The following is a 19,386-nucleotide window of genomic DNA, read 5'->3' as shown; positions in this document are numbered from 1 at the left end:
CGCTGTGCTATCCTTAAACCTCGAACCCTTAAACGCTGAGTGCAAGTGGAGAAGATTTTCACTATGGAAACCCCCACTCCGGCCTCAACCTTGACCTCAGACTCGGTCAAGCCTGCTGTGGGGTATCCTCCTGCTTCCATGACCTCGACCTCGACCTCGACTCTCATCAGACCTTCCTCATTTGGAACGCCCTCGACCTCGAGTAAATCTGCCAAGTCTTCTCCTGAGCTTCCCTCAGGTCATATATCTCGGCAGACGCAGACGCTTCTAGCGGAAGTTCTCAAACTGCCCAAGAAGCATTCCTCCAAGCCAAAGCATCCTTCCTCTTTGTCCTCAGAGCCTTTAGCCTCAGCAAGTGGTCCAGTTTCAGATTTGGATCCACAATTGCAGGCTACCATCCAGACCATTTTGGAACAGGAGTTTGTTCAGTTACTGAGCAAATATAGTCCTCCGACTCTGCTTCCTGCAGTCCAGCCTGGGCACTCAGCAGTCTCACAAGTGGTCGAGTCCTTGACTGTGCCTCGAGCTGAATCTACATACTCTATGCAAAGAGTCCAGTCTTTGAGAGTGTCTGGTCTGGAATCTTCACACTCCATAGAAGGAGCCAAGTCTTTGAGAGTGCTTCGAGATACCTTGATCCAAACAACTGAGTCCATGGGGTCTCGTCTTTGATCTACAGCTTCCAGCCCTTTATCCTCACATAGGCATTGCCCATTTCGAGACATAGGGTGAAGTCTGCTTGACCTTGAACACGACCTGCTTCCAGGCGGCACTCATCGAGGTGCAGGTCCTCTTCAAGGGAAAAGCCTTCCTCATCCAGGCGTTCCAGCTCTTAGAGGCCTCCAACCCCTCGATTGAGGACACCGATTGCAGAACCTGAGGGTTCCGCTTCTCCCAGTGACTCGTCCAAGTCTGCTTATTCGCTGGGATTTCAATACTTCAGAGAGGCCTCACCTTTGTTTTCTACTCGAGGCGCCTCGAGGTCATCAAGTCCCTCTTGAGGCCATCCTCTTGCGGATCAATTGTCCTTTTCTTCCTTCCTCTGTTAAATGTCTGAGGACCTGGACTTTAAATTGGACTCTGGTTCTAAGTATTCTAAGGAATATTTAGAAGAAATGGGCTTGCCTTGGCCTCCTGCGGAATCTCTCAAACTCCCTCTTAACAGGCTTCTTTCCCAAACTTTCTCAAACTAAACCTGGAGACTCCTTATGCCATCCCTGCTGTTCCAGGAAAGTTGGAATCGAGGTATAGAACTGTACATTGCAAGGATTTTGAGAACTCCCAACTATCTCATCAGTCCCTTCTTGTGGAATCTTCCTTGAAGAGGAGTCATCCTTCCAGGGTCTATGCTACCGTACCTCCTGGCAGAGAGGGCAGGACCATGGAGAAGTTTGGCCGTCGACTTTATCAAAATTCGATGATGGCCTCCAGGGTTTTAAATTATAATTTTATCTTTATTACTTATTTCAAGTATTTTATTGATATACTCCCTGGTTTTTCTAAAGACCTTGGTCAACACAGGCTTTTAGAGTTCCAGCAAGTCATTGCTACACTAGCACAACTTAGATTACACCTTCTCCAGCCATCTTATGATGCCTTTGAGCTTTCCTCAAGGGTCACTGCTTTCTCAGTAGTGATGCGCCGCCTTGCCTGGCTTCGCACTATTGATATGGATCCCAACATTCAGGATCGTCTGGCCAATATTCCTTGTGAGGGCAATAACCTCTTTGATGAATCTATAGAGGCCACCACCAAGTTGTCTGAGCATGAGAAATCTTTTGCTTCCATAGTCATACCCAAGCCTAAGCCAGCTCCTACCAAACCTTCTCGACCTCTTCCATCCTATCAGAGGCGTTATCTTCCCAGAACAGCTCCTTACACTCGAACACCTCCTAAGAAACCACAACAACAGCAGCAGAAGCAACAGAAACCTCAGCCTTCTGCTGCACCCAAGGCTTCTCAGCCTTTTTTACTGTCTCAAACAGAGCATAACCTCCATCGCTCTGCCTCTGTCCTCTCCTCTTCCCATAGGAGGTTGTCACCATCATTTTTACCATCAATGAGAGACCATTACATCAGACCTCTGGGTGCTGTCTATCATCAGAGAAGGATACTCTCTTCATTTCACTCAGATTCCACCGGAGCTTCCTCCAAAAGAGTATTCTTCCAATCCTTCTCAGAACCCCCTTCTTCTTCAGGAAATGCAAACTCTGCTTCTTCTCCGTGCCATTGAGGAAGTTCTCTTGGAACAGCAGAGCAGGGGTTTTACTTCCATTACTTCCTAGTTCCAAAGAAGATGGGCGATCTCTGGCCTATATTGGATCTCAGGGCTCTCAACAAATTTTTGGTCAAAGAAAAATTTTGCATGTTGTCCCTGGCATCCCTATATCCCCTTCTAGATAAGAACAATTGGTTATGTTCTCTAGATCTCAAGGAGGCTTACACTCACATTCCCATTCATCCAGCCTCCCGTTAGTACCTTAGATTTCGGGTGGGGAATCTGCATTTCCAGTACAGAGTGCTACCCTTCAGACTGGCATCATCTCCAAGAGTGTTCACCAAGTGCCTAGTGGTGGTTGCAGCAGCTCTGCAGAACCATGGTTTTCAGGTGTTCCTGTACCTGGATGATTGGCTCATCAAAGATTCAACATCTCAGGGGGCTATTGTAGTGACCCAACGGACTACCTGGTTCCTACAAAGCTTGGGATTGGAAATCAATGTTCCCAAATCCCACCTTCAGCCCTCTCAGAATCTACAGTTCATCAGAGCTGTTCTGGACATTATCCACTCAGAGCGTTTCTTCTTCAGCAACATCTGGATGCTCTCCTTCAGCTCTGCCACAAAGTGTCTTCCCTTTCTTCACTCTCAGCGAGACACATGATGGTACTACTCGGTCACATTGCTTCTACAGTTCATGTGATTCCTTTTGACAGACTTCACCTCAGAATTCCTCAGTGGACTCTGGCATCTCAGTGGGCGCAGGCTTGCGACCCACTTTCCCAACACATCATAGTGACTCCTTCTTTGAGGCAGTCTCTCCACTGGTGGATGCTCTCTTTCAATCTCTCCAGAGGCTTGCTGTTCCAAATGTCCCCTCATCAGAAGATCCTCACAACAGATTCCTCGACCTACGCTTGGGGGGCTCATCTAGACAGTCTCCGTACTCAAGACCCTTGGTCCAACAAGGATCGTCAATGTCACGGATCGTCAATCTGTTGGAACTCAGAGTGATCTTCAATGCTCTAAAAGCTTTTCAACATCTTCTTCACAACAAAGTAGTCCTCATTCGAACGGACAATCAAGTCACTATGTCAACAAGCAGGGAGGCACAGGTTCTCTCCCTTTTTGCCAAGAAGCTTTACAGCTTTGGACTTGAGCTGGTTCTCACAACATCTTCCTGAAAGCTGTCTACATTCAAGGGAAGAACTATTGTCTGGCGGACAAATTGAGACACTTTCTACAACTTCACGAATGGACTCTCAATTTGTTGCCTCTTCATCACATCTTCTCTCTTTAGATAGACCTCTTTGTGTCTCCCCACAAAAACAAATTGCCTCAATTCTGCTCAAGGACATACTCTCCTCACCACATGGAAGCGGATGCTTTTCTTCTGGAATGGATGAACAAGTTTCTGTATGCGTTCCCTCCAATTCTCAAGACTCTTGTCAAGCTCAAGAATGATCATGCCACAATGATTCTAATAGCTCCTCGGTGACCCAGGCAACCCTGGTTATCCCTTCTTCTTCAACTCAGCAGCAGGGAGCCATACCTTCTACCAGTTTTTCCATCTCTGTTTACACAGAGTCAAGGATCTCTACTTCATCTCAACCTTCAGTCTCTACACTTGACAGCTTGGTACCTCTCAACTTAACTCATCTTCAGTTTTCTCAACCTGTTCGGGACATTTTAGAGGCTTCCAGAAAACCTGCCACTAGACAATGCTGCCACCAAAAATTGACTAGATTTTCTACGTGGTGCATTTCTCACAACAAGGAGCCTCAAGATACCTCCTTGTCTTCCGTCTTGGATTATCTTCTGCACATATCTACCTCTGGCCTCAAGTCTACATCCATTTGATTCCATCTTAGTGCAATTGCTGCTTTCCATCAGCCTATCGAAGGGAAACCCCTTTCTTCTCATCCTGTGATTTCCAGATTTATGAAAGGTCTTTTCAATGTTAAACCACCTCTCAAACCTCCTCCAGTGGTTTGGGATCTCAATGTTGTTCTTGCTCAGTTGATGAAGCCTCCTTTTGAACCGATGGCTACGGCTCATCTCAAATACCTCACTTGGAAAGTGGTGTTTCTCATTGCTCTCACATCTGCTCGAAGAGTCTGTGAGCTACAAGCTTTAGTTGCTGATCCACCTTTCACAGTTTTCCATCATGGCAAGGTGGTCCTCTGTACTCATCCTAAATTCTTACCTAAAGTATTTTCAGAATTTCATCTCAATCAATCCATTGTACATCTAGTGTTTTTTCCAAGACCTCATTCTCATCCTGGAGAATCAGCTCTTCATACCCTGGACTGTAAACGTGCTTTGGCCTTCTACTTAGAATGCACCAAACCACACAGATCTGCTCCTCAACTTTTTGTCTCCTTCGATCCAAACAAGTTAGGGCATCCGATTTCTAAGCGAACCATCTCCAACTGGATGGCTGCTTGTATCTCTTTCTGCTATGCTCAGGCTAGATTTCATCTACAGAGTCGGGTCACAGCGCACAAAGTCAGAGCTGTGGCGGCTTCAGTAGCTTTCCTCAGATCCATTCCTATTGAGGAAATTTGCAAAGCTGCCACCTGGTCCTCGGTTCATACTCTCACCTCTAATTATTGTCTGGATGTTTTCTCCAGACGAGATGGCCATTTTGGCCAGGCAGTATTACAAAATTTATTCTGAATTGCCAACACTCCCACTGTCCCATTCTGGTTAGCTTGGAGGTCACCCACATGAGAATAGGCTGCCTGCTTGTTCTGGGATAAAGCACAGGTGTTATCCAGGGATAGCAGGCAGCTATTTTCACAACCCACCCACCTCCCCTGGTTGGCTTCTCTGCTAGCTATCTGAACTGAGGAGACGCGCCCTGTGCTGGCTGGGAAGGCACTCGTGCATGCGCGGTGCTGCAGACTCAAAACTTCTGAGGTTCTTAAAGCAATTCTGCTTGCGAGGCTGTCCATATTTGGGCTCTGTGATGACGTCACCCACATGTGAGAATAGCTGCCTGCTGTCCCTGGATAACACCCGTTACGGTAAGTAACTGTGCTTTCTGGCCTCCCTTTGAATTTTGGCATCGGTATTTTCCTTCGATTTTTCTTTTCCCTGAAATTCCTGACAGGAGAGTCATTTAGCAAAATACCTGGGACAAGAGCTGGCAATCCTATGAAAGCTGAGTAAAATTCTGCTGATCGGCACTAAGGGGGTAATTCCATAAAGAAGAAGCCAACATTTACATTCCAAATACACACAAAAATAACTAACCCCACTCCCAGAATGTAAGAATAGCTTTACCGGGTTAGACCAATGGTCCATCTCGCCCAGTATCCTGTCTTCACGGTGGCCAATCCAGGTCACTAGTACCTGGCAAAACCCCAAATAGTAGCAGCATTCCATGCCACCGATCCAGGGTAAGCAGTTGCTTCTCTCATGTTTGTCTCAACAGCAGATTTCTGTTTTGTTATTCTTCTGTAGGTTGGAGTCCTAAGCTTTCTTAGCCTAGGTTGGGTAGGAGACTTTTGCTCTGTTGTTCTGCTTCAGGCTGATGATCTTTGCACTCTTAGCTTGCTCTAGGTTGAAGGAGCCTCTGTTTCCATAGTCTGCTGTGGGTTGAAGAGATCTCTGATTTTCGTTTTCTATGAGTTGGAGACCATTGTTCGCTGAGCCCGCTGTAGTTTGGAGATCTTAGCACTGGGTTGAAGGGACCTTCACTTTCATAGTCTGCTGTGGGTTGAAGGTACCTCTGCCTACTCTAATTTGTAGATCTTTGCACTGTCAGCTTGCTCTGGGTTGAAGGTATCTCTGCTGTCTTAACTTGTTCATTGGTATTAGATGGGAGTTGTGTGAGGTTGGACACCCAGAGATTCCTCCCTGCCTTAGGGTTGAGGGCCAGATGCACTAAACAGGATCGGTAAGACCGCGTGGGTCTGTTTCGATCTGATTTTTGGCCGATTCTAAAAGAGCTATTGATGCACTAAAAATTTTGCATGCAAATGATTCGCATGGAGGTTCATCATAATCCCCGTCTACTACATCCGATTGATCACTGTGAGAGCGACTCTCACACATGCGCAGAGCCGGCAGGGGAAGCCTGAACAGCTGAGAAGCAGGGGAAGCCTCAAAGCAGCCTTCTACCACTCAGCTGTTCGGATCAGGAAACCTTTTTTTTCTTATTAATAGGCACAGATGCTGTGTGTGTATGGTACACATGCACAATATCTGCCCCATAAAAAAAGCCCCCTCCCTGATGGCGGCCTTCCCTTATGTCTCCCTCAATGAACCAGCAGCAGGGACTTCCCCCCCCCCCCCACGCCAGTGAAAATTGGCAAGAGAGATGCCCACTCTCTCCTGCTTTTCTGACCCTCCCTCCCCATACCAGTGAGGGTGGCGGTGGTTCCCAGTGCTGGTACCAGTTCGACGAGGGGACATCGGGGAGGACCGTCAATGGTGGGGGTGGGGCTTTTTTATTTTTATTTTTTAATGGGGCAGATATTGTGCATGTGTAACACACATACAGCATCTATACCCATTAAAATAAAAGAAGGGCTGAACTATGATTAGACGGGTCTTGACCAGTCGCTTTTTTTTTTATTGCTAAAACCCCTGGGGGGTTTTTTGTACATAGCCACGCGATGTTAGTTCATCAATTGTATGGCTAGTTTGCATGGGGTTTTAGCTAATTTGTATGGCCGGATCGGAAAATGGGCGATCGAGGGGGAAAAACATGCGGCGAGCCGTTTTGTGCGATTGTTGCTGAAGCAGATCAAAACAGGTTTAGCGATGATCGCTGCCTTTATTGCATCAGGGCCTGAGTCAGAGGAGTCATTGATTTATGAGCAGGGTCCTGGCAGGGGTTCCTAGAGAGCAGCAAGACGCGTTCAGCTTTCATTCAGCATCAACAAAAGCAGCAGATGCCGCATGAGACAACGAGTCAATCGCATTAAGTTGCTGTGCGCTGGCAGGGCGGCGCATGACCCTGGGTAATGAAATGTTTGCTTGTACAGAATTTTCAGACTCCTGCAAATGCATCTAATGGCAGTGTTTTTCTGTTTTTTCCACAGGAAGTCATAAAAGGCTATTACAAGGGCTATTATTACCAGCAGGAAACTAGTCAAGAGATTCTTGTCAGCAGTTTCTACATATTATATATTAATTGCAACACCAGGACCTCCCTAGACTCGGAAGCTCCTGCCTAAGCTTGGTACACATCCATCGAGAAGGGCTGCAGCCATGAATTTTCTCAGGCGGCGTCTGTCAGACAGCAGCTTTGTGGCCAATTTACCCAATGGCTACATGATGGACCTGCAGGGTTCTGACAGTTCCACTAGCTCTCCAGTTTCTCCAGCAACAGAGAGGAAACAGCAGCAGAGCTCCTCCTCCTCGGGAACCAGCATCTTCAGTTCCATCTCCAATGTGGTAAAGCAGAGCACCCAAGCGGCAGCGGGACTGGTCGAACAGACAGGAAGTCCTGCCCCTCCTGTGGTTCATAAACCTAAGATCCTCCTAGTGATCGATGATGTTCACACCGACTGGTAAGCTGCACTTTGTCATGGAGTGTAGTTCAATAGAGCCCCACTAGGTGCTGCTGTGTGACAGACAGAAAACGCCATGGCTGTGTATTTCTATGTCAGGGGTAGTCTTGAAATGAGTCCGTTTTAGGGCCATAGCAAGGAGCCTCACTCCTAAGTCAAGGCATGTAAAGTATGATCTCAGTCTCTCAAATTTACTTGCACTATGATAAAGAGAGCTAGCTTCTGGAGTTCAGAAGATGTTGCACATATAGGCAGTTTTCTACAGTATGCTGTCACTAGGGTTACCCGATTTTACTCCTGTAAAATCCGGACCCATAGCCCCGCCCCCATCAACTTGTGCTCGTCCTCGGGAGGGCATCTGTGCATGTGCGCATGCAATGCGACGATGTCACACACATGCGCGTGACTTCACCCGCATTGCAGCGGCGCAGAGGCCCTCCCGAGGTGGGAGCTTTTCAAAACCCGGACAAAGTGCCGGGTTTTGAAAAGCTGTCCGGACGGGAAAATCCGGATGTCTGGTACCTCTAGGCATCGCCATTAGAGAGGCAAACAAGCAGTGGGGATGGGGCACCGCGCTCCACAGATATGTTGCAGAGGGAATGGAATAGCCCAGATTGGGTTCCACTAGTCATAACTAGAGTGTCAGTATGGTTAGAAACATAGAAAGATGATGGCAGAAAAGGGCCACAGCCCATCAAGTCTGCCCACTCTACTGACCCACCTCGTTAAGTCTGAGTGCTAATGACCTGGTTCCTTAACTCGACCCTCGTAGGGATCCCACGTGGATGTCCCATTTATTCTTAAAGTCGAGCACGCTGGTGGCCTCGATCACCTGCGCCGGAAGTTTGTTCCAGTGATCTACCACCCTTTCTGTGAAGAAATACTTCCTGGTGTCACCACTAAATTTCCCTCCTCTGAGTTTGAGCGGGTGCCCCCTTGTGACTGAGGGTCCCTTGGGAAAGAATATATCGTTTTCCACCTCGACATGACCCGTGACGTACTTAAATGTCTCAATCATGTCACCCCTTTCCCTGCGCTCCTCTAGAGTATAGAGCTGCAATTTGCCCAGTCTTTCTTCGTATGAGAGACCCTTGAGTCCGGTTACCGGGTGAATTTAAGTTCTGGTGCCTGTGTTTAAAGCAATGACCAATTAAAGAACCGGTTAGAAATCAGACTGTGAAAAAAATGATGAGGAGAAATTAAAAGAATATTAGGCGTCTCCAATGTGTGAAAACGCAGCAATTAGACTACTGAAGAACCTTCGCACCTGCGATTCAGTATCCCAAGCGCTAACGTCAGCCCACTGGCTCCCAATAGCCAAACGCTGTATCTTCCAAGGCAAGTCCTTACACAACATGGCGTCCATGTCCCAAACAGACCACTCTGCTCAAATGCCCCCAACTAGAAAGTGCCAGATGAAGGTCATACTCTCACTTCTTACCCAAGTACTGAAATCAGTTGCCTTCAAACATCAAATCCCTTGGTGGTCTTTTGAGCTTTAGGAAAGCAATAAAAACTACCTGTTCACCTGACTCTCAGGACAAGCCAGCATTCACGTCCAACTCCCTCTCTCCCTCTGTAGGCTTCAGGATCCAAGTGTTTGCTCATCCAGAGCAATTGAACTAGACGCACTTCACAGTACCCTACTGCCATAGTCTTCTCTATATGTCTTCTTTGCTGTTACGTATGTTACCATGCAACCCGTTCTGGAATTTCTAAACCTCTATCCCCAGTGAAGGTCCACTTTAGAATCAATTTATATTACTAGATTTTTTTTATGTATTCAATTTTCTCTACTCTTCTCTCAAGGGAACAGTTTACATGAATTTATTCAGGTACTCCAGCATTTTTCCCTGTCTGTCTCAGTGGGCTCCCAATGGGGGAATGAAGTGTCTTGCCCAGGGTCACAGGGAGCAGTGTGGGTTTCAACCCAAAACCTCAGGGTGCTGAGGCTGTAGCTTTAACCACTGCGCCACACACTCCCCTCTCCTACATGACTTTGTGTTTCAAGTTTCAAGTTTACTAAAAAAATTTCTTATCCCGCCTAATCAGGCTTCTAGGCAGTGTACAACACTAATAATACATAGAAAAGATACATTAAAACCAAGTTAAAATTAACGAAGCTGTACAATACTAGGGAATGTTTGTTCAACGAACTTCTTGACTAACAGACCTACACCAGACATAAGGAGAAGGGCAAGAACTACAATATGTGGAAAGGGAAGAATGATAGGGAGGGGAAAACCCAGAAGAGACCTAATTTGTCCTTAGAAGGGCAGTTGTTATCTGAAAGCATCCTGGAACAAGAAAGTTTTTAGACTGGATTTGAATTTATCTACAGCAGATATTGCCCGTAGGCATCGAATTCCATAGGGTGGGTGCTGTAATGGTAAAATTGTTAACATCAGAGATGGTATAGTAAGAAGATTCTGTGACATGGAGCGAAGAGCTATAGATGTGTTGTAAGGGATGAGGAGTCTGTCAATAAATTTGGGCTGGTTACTTTGACAGTAGGATCTTCTAATTGATTCTATGTTCGATGGGTAACCAACATGATTTGTACAGAAGAGGGGAAACACGATCATATTTTTTTACGTTAAAGATGATTTTAATCACTGTATTTTGTACTAGCTGGAGGCATCGTATTTCCTTTTTTGTTATGCCTTTATAGAGATCACAAGCGAGTGAATTAGGGTATTTAAAGATGCGGGTTCAAGTAATTTAGAAAGAGAACAAATCATTCTGAGTCGATGGAAACATTTCTGGACAACTGAACTAATAAGAGCGTGATAAGTAAATTTGCTGTTCAAATTTACCCCTAACAGATTTAAGGTGGGTACAAGTTTAATTGGAAAGGATTTGAGTTTTAGGGGGGCCTGAATAGACTGCCTGTCTTTGAAAGGGAAAATCATTAGCTTTGATTTGTCAATATTGTGTTTAAATTAATGCATTTTTCAATATCATTATCTCTTATAATACTGTGACTGCACAAAAACTATTTGTGTAGTTTAGACCTTATACAGTATTTGGAGAGCCTAAACCAAGCAGGAGAGTGTGGTGCAGTGGTTAAAGCTACAGCCTCAGCACCCTGAGGTTGTGGGTTCAAACCCATGCTGCGCCTTGTGACCCTGGGCAAGTCACTTAATCTCCCATTGGCCCAGGTACATTAGATAGACTGTAAGTCTGTTAGGACAGACAGACAGACAGGGAAAAATGCCTGAGTACCTGAATAAATTCATCTAAACCACTCTGAGGTACCCTGGGAGAACAGTATAGAAAATTAAATAAATACATCATTCCAATAGCAGCTGAATATCACTACAATGTAGATAATTTTCTAGCCCACCCTCCCTGGCCCCTTCTTATAGTATCAGGCAGTTCGGTCAGATATGCATCCCAATACTATCCAAATAAGCTTTGATAATATACAGACAGTGAAGTGAAATGTTCACTAGATGTCGGTGAACATACGAATTGCCGCTGCTGGGTCAGACCACTGGTCCACCGTGCCCAGCAGTCTGCTCACGTGGCGGCCCCCGTGTCAAAGACCAGTGCTCTAAAATGAGTCCAGCCTCACCTGTGTACATCCCAGTTTAGCAGGTACTTGTCCAGCTTAGTCTTGAAACCCTGGAGATTCCAGCTCTCTGGGTGAAGAACTTCCTTACATTTGTATGGAATCTATCCCCTTTTAACTTTACAGAGTGCCCTCTCGTTCTCTCTACCTTGGAGAGGGTGAACAACCTGTCCTTATCTACTTTGTCTTGAATCCCTGGAGGGTGTTTTCCCCTATTTGAATCCCTGGAGGGTGTTTCCCCCTATTTGAATCCCTGGAGGGTGTTTTCCCCTATAACAGCCTCCGGAAGACTCTCTGGGTGAAGAAGAACTTCCTTACGTTTGTACGGAATCTATCCCCTTTCAACTTTAGAGAGTGCCCTCTCGTTCTCCCTACCTTGGAGAGTGTGAACAACCTGTTCTTATCTGCTAAGTCTATTCCCTTCAGTATTTTAAATGTTTTGATCATGTCTCCTCTTTTGAAGGGAGAAGAGGCCCAGTTTCTCTAATCTCTCACTGTACGGCAACTCCTCCAGCCCCTTAACCATTTTAGTCGCTCTTCTCTGGACCCTTTCGAGTAGTACCATGTCTTTTTTCATGTACGGTGGTGACCAGTGCTGGACGCAGTACTCCAGGTGAGGATGCACCATGGCCCGGTACAACGGCATGATAACCTTCTCCGATCTGTTCGTGATCCCCTTCTTTATCATTCCTAGCTTACTTTGAATATTGGGCAAGAAATGTCTGTTAATAGAAAGATACCCAGGTCTGTGTTGCCCCCAGTGCAGTGTAATGCACCAATTTACATAAAGGGGGTAATTCTTTAACCTTGCACCCAGAGGGCATCTATCTGATACCCATTCATTAAGAAATAAGGGTGCCTACTCTTAGAGTTCTAGAACTTATGCCAGCCATAGAGCTGGTGTAAGTTATATACCTGTGAGTCCCATCCATGCTTCACCCAGACTTTGCCTGTGTGTGTGTCTACCTATAAAATTTGTGTTTTGTAGAATTTTGGAACTTACATGTGTGTGTGCTTACAGATGTGCACAGACCTCTACGCCCGACCTCTTGTTTCCCAAGATCTCTTTTGCACCACCCCCCCCCCGTTCCCTACTCACCTTCACATATGGCCCCTTTATATTGTACCTCTTTCCTGCTTACCCATATAAATTGTATCTTTGATCGCAGATTGTACCTATATTCGCTGATTGTCCAGCCCTTCTTTGTTGTAAACCGCCTCGAACTACTACGGCTTTGGCGGTATATAAGAATGAAATTATTATTATTATTATTATGACCGTAATTAGCGTGCACATATTAGTTCCTACTTTATAAAATTATTCCTGAAATGCCAGCAATGAAACGGGTTCATAAAGCACATTTCAAGAGTTGTTAATTTGGTCCTAGAGCTCTGTTAACCTTCAAGAGGAGTGGCTTCCAGAGGACAGCTGAAAATCTGCTTCCCAGATATGTGTAAACCAATCACTGAACACTTTGTCATGTTTTGTGATTGTTAATTTGCTCTGGACCTTCAAAAGAGAAAGTACGTTCCTGTGGATTCCCAGAAAATAAATGTGATAATTTAATGGAGTGTATTACCGTAATTACACTACTGAACAGATAAGACTCATTACTCCACACTAGCACCAGGTGGCGCTCACTCCTCACCTCATTGTGCAGAGAGCGCAGGCGATGAGATTAATCCTGAACTGAGAGGACATGTAGGGACTGTGAGAGCTGCTTTATGTTTGGCATGCAGCAGGCTTCAGTTTATTACCACATTGATGTGTGAATCCATGTCATCAATTGTGATGTATCTAACACCCCCCCCATCTAAAGACAATAATTTAAAAAAAGAGGCTTCATCTTAACTCTTAGAATTTTGGGGAAAAGGAAGGTGGAGAGGAAGCTACTGATGTAGGCAAAAGGAAGTCTTATACAGTTTAATAAAGAAAACGGTTATAACGGAGCGAACCATCATGCTTACATGTGAGATATGTGTGTCTCGTGTTGATATCAGCATTTTATTGCTCATTGACTCTTAGAAATATGCAATAAGAACAGGAACATAAGAACATAAGCAGTGCCTCTGCCGGTCAGACCATAGGTCCATCCTGCCCAGCAGTCCGCTCCCGCGGCGGCCTAAACAGGTCACGACCTGTCTGAATCACTAGAAGGGGCTCCCTTGCCACCTTGGTATCTCATTTAAGTCCTGCCTTCCTATCGAACTCCTAGCCCTCCAGTCTTGCGCATGCACGACCTGGTTGGTTTATACTCATTACCTGGTTAACATTCTATACTTGTGTTACATCCCAGCGCCTCCCTCAGTATCCCACGATCCCTTTATCCGTCAGGAATCCGTCCAATCCCTGTTTGAATCCCTGGACCGTACTCTGCTTGATCACTTCCTCTGGTAGTGCATTCCAAGTGTCCACGACCCTCTGGGTGAAAAAAAACTTCCTTGCATTTGTTTTGAACCTATCTCCCTTCAGTTTCTCAGAATGCCCCCTTGTATTTGCTGTCCCCTTTAGTCTGAAGAATCTGTCCCTATCCACCCTCTCTATGCCCCTCATGATCTTGAAGGTCTCTATCATATCTCCCCTGAGCCTCCTTTTCTCCAGAGAGAAGAGCCCCAGGACTTGGCTGCATTCTGCTATTTCTGCAGGATTATGCTGAAATATTATATACGCGATGTCCGGAAAGAAAGGGACCCCTCACATAACATAACATAAATCTTTATTTATATACTGCGAAAGCCTTTTGGTTCGAGGCGGTTTACAGTAAAAATGGCTGAGGAGAATCAGCAATGGAGAGAGGACTGAAAATTGTATAGATTGCATAGAGGGAGGTTAAGCCGGGTTTTATAAGGAGGGAGATAAATAAATAAATAAATAGGTAGGAATAACATGGAATAGTCGGTGGGTCAGTGGGCATCCCTCCTGCCGAGGATTGTTTAGGGGTTTGCATCAGGGGGGAGTGCCCACTCCCTCCTGCCGGCAACTCCCCAAAGCCCCCCTTGGCCCCCTACCTTTAACAGGAAGGCTGGCCGGGGCAGGGCATGTGATGTATTGTTTTTAATTATTTTGTATGTTGATTATAAACTGCCTAGGATTTTAGGCAGTATATACATTTTTTAAATAAATAAATACTTGGAGTTAATGAGCACTTAATTGGCAGCGATAAGGAGTTGCTCATAGATCTGCCCTACACCCTAGTCTATAACACACATGCCTAAATTTCACAGTGTGAAACTCCAAAGGGGGTGTGGCCATGAAGAAGACATTCCCGGAATCTAGGCATCATTTTAGATAAGGTTACCTGGTTTTGTCTTCAAGAAAAAAGGAAGCATGGCCCTTGCCCTGTTCTGCCCACAGTCTTTTATATTCTTAAGAGACAATCGATCATTCAGGTCACTTCCTGGCCTGCCTCTGCCTTGTAATCTAAGCCAATCCTGGACTTCTAGGCCTGCTTTTCATAGAGAATTTAGAGCTCCCCCAAACTTATTCTAGTGATCCCATAGCCTACCAAGTTTTCAGCATATCTATACAGGGAGGATATGAAGGGTTACGGAGCCTTGTGTAGGTAATCATGGAAATGAGGTCCCGCAGTAAGAGGAAGAAAGCAGAGCCATGGGTGAAAATCACAGTTGTTCAATGGTAGGGCTGGCTTTATAGTCACAGAATCTACGTACATTGGACATCCAGTGTATGTGACTTCAAAAGAGAGATGTAAGGCTTCAAGACCAGGCTTTTAGATCTCAGGATAAAGCAGAGTTAGAACTGAAATCTGCTGACGATGTTATCCTCTGTCCACAGGACCAAGTACTTCAATGGGAAGAAGGTGAATGGAGACTGTGAGATCCGTGTGGAACAGGTCAGTGCAATTCTTCAAAATGTGTCTCAACTCGATCCTGGAGCACCTCTTGCCAGTCAGGTTTTCAGGATCTCCTCAGTCCACGATGGACCAACGGCAATTCTTATGCTCTTGTGAAAGAAATTTGCATACAATGGAGGCAGTGTGTGCTAATCAAGTTTATGCATATTCATTGTGGATATCCTGAAAACCCGACTGGTAAGGGGGTGCTCCAGGACTGAGTTGAGAAACACTGCTCTAGAGTACTTAACACTGCAAACCTCCCCCTTCTTTTTGTCTTTCAAGACAGCAAATGATGCTTCACCATCAAGAAAATTCACTACACTTTAGTTTTCTGTGTTTAATTCCACACCTAAAGATCACCAAAGAAGATGTAGGTAAAACCTTGTTCATGGACTGTCAATTCGTTTGTGGAAGGAAGGAAAGGATCAGAGGTGGCACGATAATTGTCCAGGTCCTGAAGTGGCTGCCGTCCTGACCTCTGAGCACACTGCCCTCTGCATGTTTCTCTCTGTAGCACGTGGTCCCTGGCTTTTTGCTGGGCTCACTCAGTGGAAGTTATGCCGCTGGACCACAGAGAGGCAAACTTTTCCTTGACAGTCCATCCACCTTAATGTTTACAAAATGTTGAAAAGAACCAGACTAAGGATTGATGCTCCTCCATTTACCATAATTCTTTGTCACCTCTCACTGAACCAGTTTTGAAGCCAATCAGTCACTTTAGGACCCATAATGAGTTTGCGTAGAAGTCACCCTTGAAAAGCTTTGCTGGTGATATTAGATAGAGCACAAGAGAGAAAGGGGAGGGAGACAGAAGGCCGTCATCCCGTCTACTCCTGAAAGGTGGGGATTCTCCCATAAAGCAATTGGAAGATAATTGGAATTCATGAAATTAATTGGTCATTTTATCCCAATAAGCAACATCTAATCTAATCTGGCATTTATGAGTCACACTATACCTGAATAAGTTCAAGGCGACTTACAGTACAATTTTAAGAGATACAATTTAGAACAGTACAAAGGGAGCTACAGGAGCTACATTACCAAACATTTCGAGAGATGGTACAATACAAGAAGAGATAAAACTGGTATTGTTTAAGAAGTGGTGCTAAGAGGAAGAAGGTGGAGGTATCTTATAGTCCAAAGTCATGTGGACGACGGTGGGCATAGTGTCATAGAGGTTGCAAGTTGTTTTGTAAGCTCAAGGGTCAGTTTCCTGTGGTGGGTATGGTGACAAAGAGATCAGTCTTTAGTTTCGTTCGGATCAATTCTGATGATTGTTGGGAGGTTGTTCCATATTTTGGGCCGATATATGTAAACATAGTGTTGAAAATACGTTTGTATATGAGGCCTTTTGTTGAGGGGTAGTTCATCAGAAACTTACTAAGATTTCTGGTCAAGTTGGACCATGATGAAGTGAATAGGTTTATGAGTGGCATAGTGGAGTTTCCATGTAGGATGTGGAAGATTGTACAGGAGATTTTGAAGTTTATTTGAGTAGCGACAGGTAGCCAATGTAACTTTTTGAGGTGGGTGGAGACTGGGTCATAGTTTTTCAGCTTGAAAATAAGTCTAATTACTGTGTTTTGGATTAGTTGTAGCTTGTGGATTAGTGATGTGTTGATGTCTGCTTAGAGGGAGTTGCAGTAATCAAGCTGCAACAAAATTAGCATTTGTATAAGTCTGGTGAAGTGTCATTCACAGAAGTAGAATCTTAGGAATTTCAGCTGTCTCATGGAAAACTAAACTAAACTAAAACTTAGATTTATAGACCGGGTCATCTTCATGTAATAAAGCTTGACTCGGTTCAAGGGATAATGTGGAGTCCCAGTACTTTGGAGGATTCTTCTATGTATATTTTAGCTCTGGATGGCAGGACAATATTATCGGGAACTTTTTGTAGGGGGGGGGGGTTGTGGAACCAGAGGATTTTGGTTTTGATTGCGTTCCCTAGAACCAAATGAAGCTCAAATGCATCCTGACCGCGTCAGCCCATCTCCCTCTCACAGGAGGTCAATGAGTTAAACTGAGATTTTGGTTTTGCTGCCTTGTTCTCATGCAAAGATTCATAAACAGGCTGGAAAGGTTAAGAACGGGGCTGTTTCTGATTAAACTCTTCAGATTACCAGGTGATTGTTGTCTGCCAGCCGCCACTTAGGCTTCACTTATTCTTACTTTCCTTGGGAATGTGAAGCTTGGCTCAGAACCAGGCGCTAAGAAAGAAAAGCCAATTGCTTTATTGACTGAACTAATCACCTTCTCTGCCCGAGCAGTCGCCCAGGGCCCTGACTACATCAGTTCAGTATGAGGAATCTGACGCAGAACAGCGCGAGGCCATCTCCGCAAGCAGTGAGAAAGCCTGGCCTTGGGCACTGTCAGTGCCGTGCCACCAACCTGTTGACACCCAAGAGATCTCTGCCAGCTCTGCTCCTCTCTGCGTCCAAATTTACTCAACAAGGTGGTCTGGAAATCCCCTTCAATATGTTTATTGTACACTTGATATCCCGCTTAATGCAAGAGGTCAAAGCGGCTTACAAATTTTAAAAGAATAAAAACATATAACATAACAATACAATAGGCACAAGGAGAGAAAAGTAAAAAAGTTAAACCAAAAATATATAAACCCTAGCAGAAAAAACAGATAAAATAAAATAACGTCCAATATGAAAAATCATAAAGGTCTGGATCAGGTCTTTATCAAAAAGGAACAGAGGCAACTTTTCAAAGAGGCCAAAGAACAAGCCAGGCAGGATCCGGCAGAAGAGGCAGGCCACAAAGCTCCTCCCGACACTGTCACCACTCGTTGCACGCCTTCCAGGCAGGCCTGACAGACCAAACTGCGCCGCCGAAGAGTCGAAGGAGATGAAGGACACATCAAACAACACCATGGCTTCCAACTGTAGAGGAGCAGCAAACCACTGGCATCAGCGGTAACAGCACCAGAGGACTCCAGCGTGGCCGCCAGAAAGAGCACATCCAAGACAGACGAAGACTAATGTCCTCCACGCCCAGTAGAGAAGAAGCTGAAGGGGCCTAGCCTTGATCCGCCTGAGCCGGCATCCTTCGAACTGCCACCGTGGACCCAAGACACCGGATAAGAGCTAACGGTTGAACTTATGTTAATGTCTACGATGAAAAATAAGCTTGACTGCCCCAGACCTGAGGAACCAGGTTAAAAATGAGTCAAAATGAGAAAAAAGGATAAAATATTAAAAGAAAAAATGCAAGGCTAGCTCCAGTTCCTGTGAGATTTATCGATAAAGTTCTGGTTTTGCAGCTCTTCATGTCGTCCCGGACTCTAAGGGGTTGATTTTCAGTCTGGTTTCAGTGGGTGGAGAAACTTCTACCCATTTAAGCCACGCTCAGTGTCCCAACCACCTGTGTTGTGTGGCGCTTAACTGTGCCGTTAGTGCTGGGGTGGTTGGGGAGGGGGGGTCAGATTCAGAGCTGGCATTTGTATAGCTCAGGGGGCAGATTAGGACCATACAAAAGTAGCTTAACTTTTGCCCAATTAGCTATGCAATGCCAGCAATGACTATTCTCTGCACCCATATAACCTCTGGGTCAGTGCCAGTTTCTAGACCTTAGACTCAGCCCACAGCGGTCAGAAACCTCCAGGGGTTGAATATTGGCCAATTGCTTTGGGGTTTCATTGCCTACAGCATTATGTTAACATTTCATTAACAGAACAGTAAATTGGCAAATAACACGGAACTGCAGGTAGGGTTACCAGACGTCTGGATTTCTCTGAACGGCTTTTCAAAACCCGGCACTTTGTCTGGGTTTTGAAAAGCTTCTGGCACCGAGCGACATCGGAAAGACATTTGCGCATGTGCGGATGAAACGTGGTGCGTGTCGCACCAGCGCATGCGTGAATGCCATCCAATGTCACTCGTTGCTCATGCAGGAGAAGGGGGTGGGGTGTAGGGCATGGATGAGGGCGAGCCTGGGGGGCAGAACAGGGTGTGGCCAGCCGGAATTGGGCAGGATCATGGGTCCGGATTTTCCGTTTGGCCACATAAACTGCCTCCTTTGCCTTCCTGGCCAGGGTTGCCAGATTTTCCACCTGGTAAAAGAGGACGCGTGACCCCTCCCCACCCCACTTCGCTCCCCAAACCCAGCCCCACACAAACCTCGTCTCTTTGGGCCGGGGCTAGAGTGATGAACTTTTCTCTCTGCATTTTTTCCCCTCTTTGTCTCATTTTCCCCAAATTCA

At 45.6% G+C, this 19,386-nt stretch overlaps 1 protein-coding gene across 3 annotated transcripts in view; it reads left to right on the top strand.

Annotated features, from left to right (window-relative positions):
• Positions 1-19,386, top strand: part of SYN3 (synapsin III) — a 211,938-nt gene that overhangs the window by 25,506 nt on the left and 167,046 nt on the right. For 2 of the 3 annotated variants that reach the window (XM_033951194.1, XM_033951193.1), the window contains exons 2-3: positions 7,272-7,742; positions 15,113-15,170. In XM_033951194.1, coding sequence (XP_033807085.1) covers positions 7,441-7,742; positions 15,113-15,170 — 360 coding nt within the window. In that variant the 5' untranslated portion in view covers positions 7,272-7,440. Of the gene's footprint in view, positions 1-7,169; positions 7,191-7,271; positions 7,743-15,112; positions 15,171-19,386 lie in introns of those variants that run through there. The other variant, XM_033951195.1, reaches the window with a different exon arrangement.

Source organism: Geotrypetes seraphini, chromosome 7, assembly GCF_902459505.1.
Source record: "Geotrypetes seraphini chromosome 7, aGeoSer1.1, whole genome shotgun sequence".
In the NCBI taxonomy this organism is placed as follows: Eukaryota; Metazoa; Chordata; class Amphibia; order Gymnophiona; family Dermophiidae; genus Geotrypetes; species Geotrypetes seraphini.
The sequence above is the reverse complement of the archived record's forward strand: the minus strand, read 5'-3'. Positions and strand labels throughout refer to the sequence as shown.